Raw genomic sequence first — 9,547 nt, forward strand, 5'->3', positions numbered from 1 at the left:
AGGGTGAATAAAGAATGGATAGTATTTAAAGAATATTTGAAAACCTATTATGATAGCAAAAACCTTCTGGCAGACCTTAAATGATTCTTGTAATGTATAGACAACAAACTTAATAATATCTCTCTGAAGGAAATTAAGGAAACAAAATACAATAATACGATACTGTGTAAAAAAATAACAAATGAGTCTTAGTTTTTTTTAGTACAATCAGAAGTTTCTTTTATCCTTCTTACTTTCATTTTTTCCCCTTTTCCTTTTTTGTTGTATTTTTCTTTTTCTTGTGTAGTGTTCGTGCATAAACTGTAATATGGCAAATTGTTGTGTAAATGTGTGATGATTGTTTAATAAAGATTTATAAAAATTTACAAAAAGGAAAAAAGGAAAAGAAAAATGATATTGCAGGATAAGGATAAAGGATAAGACAGTGATCAAGGGGCTGGAGAACCTCCTCTGTGGGGGAAGGTCATAGCATTTTGAACTTTTTAGTTTAGTTTCCTGCACTGCAGGGGGGTTGGACTGGATGTCCTTTGGGTGCCTTCCAACTCTAAGATTCTATATTTCCTAGAGCTGCATTTTTATTTGGACTCTTTCCCCTAACTTAAAGAGGACTGCCCTCTAGTGTTGGAACCTATTATGTACCCACTTTCTTTTCAAATTTCAGTCGGCATCACCCAACAGGCTTTCATGCCGATCTTCTCCATCAAATGGACTAGAAACTTTGTAAGTTTTTGTGTGTGTTGTTGTTAAAGCTTCAGTTCTCAGGAATCTGATTTCTGTGGCACTTCTGGTGACATGAGGAATCTTCCGCTACAAACTTGCCTCTCTAATCAGTTTCCACACATCTCCGGGTTTCATTCCACCCTCCCTCCCCCAATCCATTAAAACATTTTATTTTACCCACGCAATGGAAACTTGCCTGCGTCGGAAGCCCACCTGACGCAGAATCAATATTTATATAGGTTTATTAGACCATCTGTCCGGTCTTTGTTTTCCGCGGTGGTGGAATATACTTTTCTGCATGCTCCCGCAATTCTGCCAGAAACGGAAGGTGCACATGGCTTCTCTTTCAAGCAAACTGGGAGAATGGGTTTCAGGATCGCAGGAAGTCGGCTTTGCAGAGTTAGGCCACTGGGAGATGCGGGGATAGAACCTGGCACCTCCTGCATGCAAAGCAGATGCTATAGCATTGCCCATCCTCCTGGTTGCGAGCAAAGGCTGGGTTTATAAAGGGCTTGCAGGAAACTAAACCCTGGGTTCCTTTCACGCTCAGTAACCTCAACACTGCCTGGCAGCGCTTAGGGTTTTAAAGAGGGCCGACATTTCTTAAGACCAAACTATTCCGCAATGTCAAATGTGTCTTTTCAATCGATTTGTGGCTTCTGGGAATAAAAATTAAACGCAGAAAGCTTCAGATGGAGAGGGGCAATAACTATCTAGATCCCAGTGGGCAGAGGGAGTTGTTTAACTCTCCTCTCGATAAAATAAAAAGTTCCTTCCAGTAGCACCTTAGAGACCAACTAAGTTTGTGCATGCACACTTCTTCAGATACACTCAATACACTTGTTGGCGGGGAACTTGTTGTGTCTCAAATAGGATGGAATGAATCCGTCAACTTCAGTTTTTCTGGGATTTCCGTTCCACCGGTCTTGAGTGGCGTTCGCCATATTTTTCGGCATTATTGATGTTTATAGATCTATAAACTCTCTTGAAAATCCATCAGGATCTCACGATGCCTTTCTCCTAAAACGCACAAATGTTTTGTATGTAATCTACCCTGATATGTACCTCTTTGCAAGAGATATTTGCAAAGTTCTTTGCATTTTTGACTGTCATTTTCACAAATAGACACACCTTCCTCCATTTCTGCACACACACACACACACACATCTACACTTTTTGGTGCCTCGTAAGGTTTGGCAATGTGTGAATTTCTGAGTTCTGCAGTTTGGACTGTTGGTGGTTTTGGGAGGAGCTGATTTTCTTCCCTAGCCCTCACCTGGATTTTTGGGGTGACCCAGAAGTCTCAGGTGTGCACCTTTCCTGGGCGCAGCTGCAGTCTTAAATGCCCGCTGTCATTCCTTTGCGTCACCCATCGGTCACAGAGGGGCCCTGCAGGCTATTAAAGGAGGCAAGGATGAGACACGATTAATTTCTGCCACCCTGGTAGTTAACCCTCCTCTTTTTTTATATAAAAAATTAAATATTGGACTGCACTGAAAATGAAAAGCCTGCGGGCACCAGCGAAACTGTCACTTTGATCGGCAGAACTGCCACCAACCGCTGCAGGTACCGCATAATACCTGTTCCTCATTTGTGAGAACTCCCTTGTTTAGTGTGGCAGTGCCTACACTTTGGAACTCCCTGCCTCTTGATTTCAAGCAGGCACCTTCCCTGTTTAGGCTAGTCTACCCCAGGCCCTTTGAAATGCCAGTGTGAATTTTAATCTTGTTTAGGGTATATTAACTTTTTGTATACATTTTATACAACGTTTGTATACATTAAAGTATTGCATTCCCCCCTTGATTTCCTTGTTTATTCTCGTTGTAAACTGCTTGGAGCGTTTTCCTTTTAAAAAAACAAAAACAATCAAGTAGTGTGTAAATTTTATGAAACAAACAAATAAATACCATAGGTCATGTTTTAATGTAGACACATTCTGCTACAGCGGTTTCCCAAACCTTCTCCTCCCAACGTCTTCTTGAAAACTGCCGAGGGTGTTTGCAGAAACACTTAATGATTTTTCAGCCTGTTGTAGCCACCGGAACATGTTGTGCTAGGTGCTGTGTGATTTTTTTAATTGCAGTTGTTGTTGTTTTCACAGGCACACCATGGGCCACCTGAATGAAAGCTTGCAGGCTGCAGTTTGAGAATCCTTGGGGAAACACACAACACGTGCTCTGAAATACAGCCGTACCTTGCTTTTCAAACAGCTTAGCTCTCGAACGTTTTGGCTCCCTAATGCGCCAAACCCACAAGTGACTGTTCCGGTTTGCGAACTGTTTTCGGAAGCCGGACGTCCAACGGGGCCTCCGCGGCTTCCGATTGGTTGCAGGAGCTTCCTGCAGCCAATCCAAAGCCACACTTTGGTTTCTGAACGTTTTGGAAGTGGAACGGACTTCTGGAACGGATTCCAAGCTCCGACTGCTTTTCAAACCCTTGGAAAACATAGAATCAGAGAGTTGGACGGGACCCCGAGGGTCATGTAGCCTGCATGGCGATAGCTGATGAGAGGAGGAAATGGACGTAAGAATCTGGCAACCCAAAAGGAAGGTGCTTGTTCTGGGTGCCTGCTGGCCATTCTCTCCAAGCAGGGAGCAGAATAATAGAATGAGCTAGATGACTTTGCAGACCATTATCCCAATCCCTCATTTGCTCAGGGCACAATCTTGTGACCACAGCATCCCTGGCCGATGGCTGTCCACCCTCTGCTCACATATCTCCCATGAAGGAGATTCCATCACCTCCTGAGGCAGCCTGCCCCAATGCTGAACGGCTTGGGTATTCCCCGCCCCCAGTATGTGTGTTTTCCCTTTGGTTTCGCACCAAGTAGACCTTGCAGTTCCTTCTGACACCTCCCCTCTTGCTTCACTCTGGCTGCAATCCTGTTGGCCCTTGCCTCCTGAGTTTGGCATTAGAAGGAGCGATGGGAGAATCACAGAATCATAAGACTGTAGGGTTGGAAGGGACGGCGAGGGTCATTGATCCAACCCCCTACAATGCAGGAGTGTGTCACCTTGGAGACACACATTTCTAGCTTGGAGAGGATTCGAGTGGTTCATAATGAGTGACCAGTCAGGCCAGTGTCAGGAGCCCCAGAGGGCCTCACTCTTGGCCCCAACAATTGGCCACCTCCAAAACTGCAGATCTTCCTTCTTGTCCTGCTGTGTTTGTGGCAGTGCCGGAAAGTGTAGCCCGACAGCTCCCTCTGCTGTTGGCATCCAGTCATGACCCTGGATGTGGTAACCAGAGAGTCCCCACTTTGAGACCTTTCCCCTGGAAATATTTGGTGTGTGTGTGTGTGTGTGTGTGTGTGTGTGTGTGTGTGTGTGTGTGGTGGTGTTGTTGTTGTCAAACGCAGCCCTTTGGCTCAAAACACAGGAAGAGCTGTTTCTTCACACCGTCCACAGATTGATTTGAAACACGACCCATCCAGCTGCAGCCCAGAGGTCTTCCACGACACAATGGGGGCAGAGCGGGCTTGTGGGATTCCCATCGCAAGCCTTGGGTAGCCCATGGTGAGAGCAGGGTGCCGGACTGGATGGGCCTGATCCAGCAACCAGGCTCTTCTTGTGTTCTTACAAAAGTCTACCCGGGCTGGCAGAAAGACCCTCTTTGTTAAGATGGAAGACCCTGAGCAAGAGAAGCCACGCCTCTTCCTGCCAATGGCAGTCACTTCCTGCCGACAGCATCAACTTCCTGTCGGGGCATTGCCCAGGCCTCTTCCCGCCAACTGAACCGACTTCCTGCCGACAGCATCCACTTGCTGCCGGGGAGTTGCCTGCCCACCAGCGCCCCCTTCAGGGCAGCAGGCAATCCAGTGGGACGTCGCACTCCCCCAGCACCACGTCCCTCCGGAGGCCGGAGCCTTTGTTGAGCACCTTGAGCCTCAAGCTGCACCTGGACAGCTCCTCCGGGGAGACGCCCTCGAAGAAGAAGTCCTCGTTGAAAATGGGGTTGCGGCTCCTCTTGACGACGGCGCTGCGCTGCCTCAGGCCTGCCCCGGGCCGCAGCTGCAAGGAGACGCAGCAGCTGACGTGCCGTGGGTCACAGTGGGGAGGGTAGAAGGCCTCGGCGCACACCAGCCGGACGCGGAGGCGCCCCTGGGGCTGCAGGTACTCGCTGGAGAGCCTCAGCCGCCCGCCTTTGCTCACTGTCAGCACCACCTCCTTGGTGAGCCGCTCGTGGCAACGGATCAGGTCCAGCGGGAAGAGGGGCAGCGGGGCAGGGGAGCCCCAGGGGGGATCTGTCTCCCGGCGTGGAAAGCTGGGGCTCGTGTCTGCAGAGCTGGTCTCCTCCGTTGACAAGGAGCTGGGCCGCGGGGCAGCGCCAACGTCGGTGGAGCAGAAGGCGAATCTTCGGCGATGCCCATAGGCCGGACAGAACGGAGGGCAACTCAGAGGCCGCATCATCAGGGGAGAGCTGAAAGGGGATGTCTCGGTGGAGGAGGCCGTGTCGCTGTCAAATATTAAACCGGGCTGCAGGGGAGGCCTTGTCGGCGGGGAGGAGACCCGGCCCCCCTGCAACCGGCGCGGCAGGCGTCCGCCATGGAAGAGGGACTCCCGGCGGCGGGTGTGGGGGCTCTCGGGCAGGAAGGGCAAGCCCGCGGGGCTGGCGAGGTGGGGCATGGAGGAGGTGCTGTAGAGGCGCCCCACAGCCTGGAGCTCCCCCTCCTCTGGGCTCTCCACCTGGATGATGTGCTGCTCGGTCGGCCGGGTCAGGATCCTGCGGCCGTCGGGGCTGTCGCTCCTGCACGAGCGCTGCCCCTGAAGGCTGGCCAAGTTGGGAGGGATGAAGAAGGTGGGGATCCTGTCCGGCGTGATCACGTTGGGGCAGGCAGGGCAGGGGCTGGGGGGCTTCCTTCTGGAGAACATCTCAGGGCAGGCGGAGGCCGGGCGAGGGAGAATTCACAGCGGGCTGGAGGGCAGAGGCCCCACGAGAGCACCAAGGACTCTCAGGGTGGTCTGGAAAGAAAGAAGGGAAATGGTTAGCATCTGAGAGATGAAGAGACTATTTGCCATGGCCAAAGTCCCAGGGACACAACCAATATTTCTGCAGTTTTGGAGGGTGTCAAGGACACTTCCGAACCAAAGAATTGCAAATGGCAGATAGTTAACTTTTTGTGGTCAAAGCTGACACTTCCTTGGCTCCAAATACCTAGGCAGCTATGGAGGTCTATGGAGCAGTTGCAGCAACAGGGACCCCCCCCCCCAGCTATGTACCTTCCCCCCAATGGGCTACGCACACACAGCCAGAGACTACGCCTGCATGGAAATGTCCTCTGCTCCTCCCTTTTCAACCCTTTCCTGGTTCTGGGAGGCAGTGGTGCTGGAGAGGATGGGGAAGCACCCAGCCCTTCACTTGCCTGGCCTGCCTCTTTCCCCACCACTCCACCCTCCAGCTCTGAAGCTTCCCCTGCCTCCGACTCTTGCCTCCTGGCTGACACAGGTCCTCACAGATCATGGGTCCCTCTCCCCAGTCAGACTCCAGCCCCCCTCCCCCTGGTACACATTCATCAGTGTCCAGCTAGCCCCTGACAGAGGGCAAAGATCAAAGCATTTTCAGGTCCCATGAGGACTAGAAACTCTTCTTTTCATTCAGGTTGCCAAATTCAAAACCAGATGCTGGGTTCCAGGCTTGACAATCAGCCTGGAACTGCTGCCTTTCAGCCCACCAATACACTCCCATAAATCCCTGTTTTTGTTTGTTTGTTTGTTTGTTTGTTTTCATAATCCCTCCTTTCCTCCACACACAACTGCTTTTGATTCTCACATGCGTCACTGAATGTAACTGTCCTGAACAACCCCTTTCATCACCACTCATAAGAACCTAAGTTTAGCCCTTCTGGATCTGCCCTGTGGCCCATCCAGTCCAGCATCCCGTTCTCACAGTGGCCAGCCAGATGCCTGTGTGGGAAACCAACAAGCAGGATTTGAACACAGGAGCGCTCTCCCCTCTTGCTGTTTCCGGCAACTGGCATTCAGAAGCCTTATGGCCTCTGACGGTGGAGGCAGAGCTGAGCCACTGTGGCCTTTTCCCCAGTCCCCTTTTAAAGCTGTCCTAATGGGGTGGCTACCCCTGCCTCATGTGAGAGGGAGTTCCGCAGTTCCGTGAAGAAAGAATTTGTCCAATCCTCTTTCAAAGCCATTTGGCCACCTGAAAGCCTCTTTGCAAAGTGGGGCAGTGCCATTTCTATTCCCCATGACCCCGTGGTCTTTGCTTCCGAGAGACATTGCCTCTGGCAAAAGCTGAAAGGCGGCTCTAGCACCTTGTAACGGAGTCATTCAACCAGCTGCCTGTCAGAGCGTAGCTAAGAAGCTCTTTGCCACTGACGTCATTCTGCTCTCCTGGGCCCTCTGAAAAGTTTTCAAATGTCAGGAGGAGGAGGGAACTCGAAGCCAGAGCTCTTTCTGTACGGGGCGAAAAGCCGAGCAATGTATCTCCTTGTCGAGGCTGATCCTGAGCCTGGGGCCTCCTGTGTGCAAAGTGACTGCTCTAACCAATGAGCTACGGCCCTTCCACAAAGATTCTAGTCCTCATTGTTTTAAACCAGGGCTTCCTCTTATGGAATTTTTCACCAGAGAAATTTTGGAGGATATGATGTTCTTGCCTGGTGTCTAATGAAGGCACCAGCCGGACCTCCCTGGGGAGAGCGTTCCAAAAATGGGGAGCCACCGCAGAAAAGGCCCTAGGAGTTGGCACCTATGGTGCCAGGCTAGATGAGCCATTGGCCCAATCCAGCAGGCTCTTCTTACATCCTTACGATTACAATCCTGTCCGTGGTCGCCAGCTGTGCTCGCTATTAGAGGGAATGATATATGAAGAATCGTGAAGCAGAAGTCCCAGATTTGGCTGGTTTGTGGTCTGGTCATTTATGTCACCACACCACAAGGGGACGCGCATTGCAAAGCAGGAGAGCATCCTGACCATCTTGGCAACAGGGACATATTTCCTCTCCCTTGTCCCTCAAGGTAGTCCTGCAGACCTTTTCATAGAAATGTGAAAAGTGACCCAAAATGAAAGGCTCTCTCAAAAGGTGCGCCTGAAATTCCAGCTTGCACATTCATAATTGTCCTCAAACCCAGTGGAATGGCAGCTGTGGCCAATGGCATGCCTTGCGTTCTGTGGTCCCAGAAATTGGATGCCTCCGATGAGCCTAGTAAATTCTAAACAGGGCAAAACATACATACGCTGTGGTTTTACCCGCAGGAGCACAGATCCTGGTGCAGAATCCCACCTCTCGTTTCCGTTTTAGAAACAGGCAAATTCCTATTCCTTGTTCCCACCAAGAAACACTCTTTTGATGTTTGCGAATGAGTCCCGCTGAAATCTCAAAAGCCACACGGTGCAATGGAATTTCCCATCATTGCAGGCCGAGCGTACAAAGTTCCTTGTGCGGCGTTGCCATTGCATAGACGTGTGTGCACGATGCACGACAGAATGCAAAATAGATAAAAGGTGAAAAATTTCATGATCTGTAGAGCTGGCCACCTCTGGAGTTTCTTGGCACACACAGCCTTGCAAGGTACCAGGCTCAAGCATGTCTGCTTTCGTCCATCGTCCATCACACAACCTGTCTGCTAGGAAGAAAAAGTTATCCCTACCACGTCTTGAGTTTTTCTTTCTCTCTCTTTCCTGGGAAAACCTCTCCAGCTGCCTTGCCCCCCACAACCCAGCCCAACAGAGCCAATTACCTGCCATTGTTCCTTCATGTCCCCCTTTCTCCTTTCCTCGAATCCCCCCTCTCGTTTCCTCGGATCTCCGGGAGACCAGCTGGCATCAGACAAGCTTTCCGTCCTGCTGTTTATACCTTGGGCTTTCCGACGTCACTCTTTTGTGTGACTCACAGCGAGTTGCTCCGTTTCCCACTAGAGGGCTTTCAGGCCGGATAAACACAACCATTCATTTTCTCTCTCTCTCCTAAACCCACTAGCGTGCTAAGAAGCTCAAGAGTACATTTGAGGAGGGTGCACAATTTGGAGGGAGGCGGAAACTCCAGACTACGATACAGAGTGTCCAGTTCCGTCGACATGACAGCTTATCTATCTTCTTGGGACCTTTCTGGATTCAGTGCCGGACTGAAATATTCTCCCTACTCCCCGGTTCTTTGGCACGTCGCCTGCCTTGGTTTTGCTAGGTAGCTTAGCACAAAGGAATCATTCTTCCAAGCGGTGGCAAATGTTTGCAAATACTTTAGCGGCAAGTCCTTCCTGCCTCTTTGAAACGATGCGGTAAAGGGGAGTTTGTTTGGCACATAACAGCTCAAGCAACTCACTTCTCTGGTTTGGCGCATGACAGTGTGGCCTCATTTATCCAGTGGGTATTTGGATAACTGGAGAGATAGGAACAGACAATGTACTAGGGCTGTATGAAGGCACCATATTCCATTCTGACTGTGTTCGCCTCAAGCAACGGCGCTTCCCTTCCGCTGCGGAACTCCTTGATGCGAGATACAGCACCTCACTCAAACCCAATGGGGTTATCCAATGAGGCCGAATGTGGGAAGATTCAGGAGAGACAAACGGACGGACTTCTCCACAAAGCTCACAGTTAAACAATTGAATTTCTTCCCACAAGAGGCAGCAATGGCTACCAAGTTGGATGGTATTGCTATAAGAATTCTAAGGTTTCAAATATAAAATAAATGTTCATAAATGTATGAGGCAAGCACATGAAATAGTACAGGAGAGCAATCCTGAAGCCATTGTGACTCTCCCAAATTGACCAAGTATTTCTCTGCAAGGAGGAAGGAAATGGGAAAAGCTTTCCAATTGTCTTTGGGCTGTAGGGGCTTACACCTCCCTTTTCAAATGCAGTCTGGCAAGTATCT

The 9,547-nt window shown here is 50.2% G+C and overlaps 1 protein-coding gene across 1 annotated transcript; it reads right to left on the reverse strand.

Annotated features, from left to right (window-relative positions):
• Positions 1–2,593: 2,593 nt before the first annotated feature.
• On the reverse strand, positions 2,594–8,543 carry C2CD4D (C2 calcium dependent domain containing 4D). The gene is made up of 2 exons (XM_035099330.3): positions 8,412–8,543; positions 2,594–5,681 (listed from the first exon to the last, which is right to left on the reverse strand). Exon 2 carries the CDS (start codon positions 5,589–5,591, stop codon positions 4,518–4,520), a length of 1,074 nt encoding a protein of 357 aa, XP_034955221.2. The 5' UTR covers positions 5,592–5,681; positions 8,412–8,543; the 3' UTR covers positions 2,594–4,517.
• Positions 8,544–9,547: the final 1,004 nt, after the last annotated feature.

This window comes from Zootoca vivipara, chromosome 16, assembly GCF_965207765.1.
Source record: "Zootoca vivipara chromosome 16, rZooViv2.hap1.1, whole genome shotgun sequence".
In the NCBI taxonomy this organism is placed as follows: domain Eukaryota; kingdom Metazoa; phylum Chordata; class Lepidosauria; order Squamata; family Lacertidae; genus Zootoca; species Zootoca vivipara.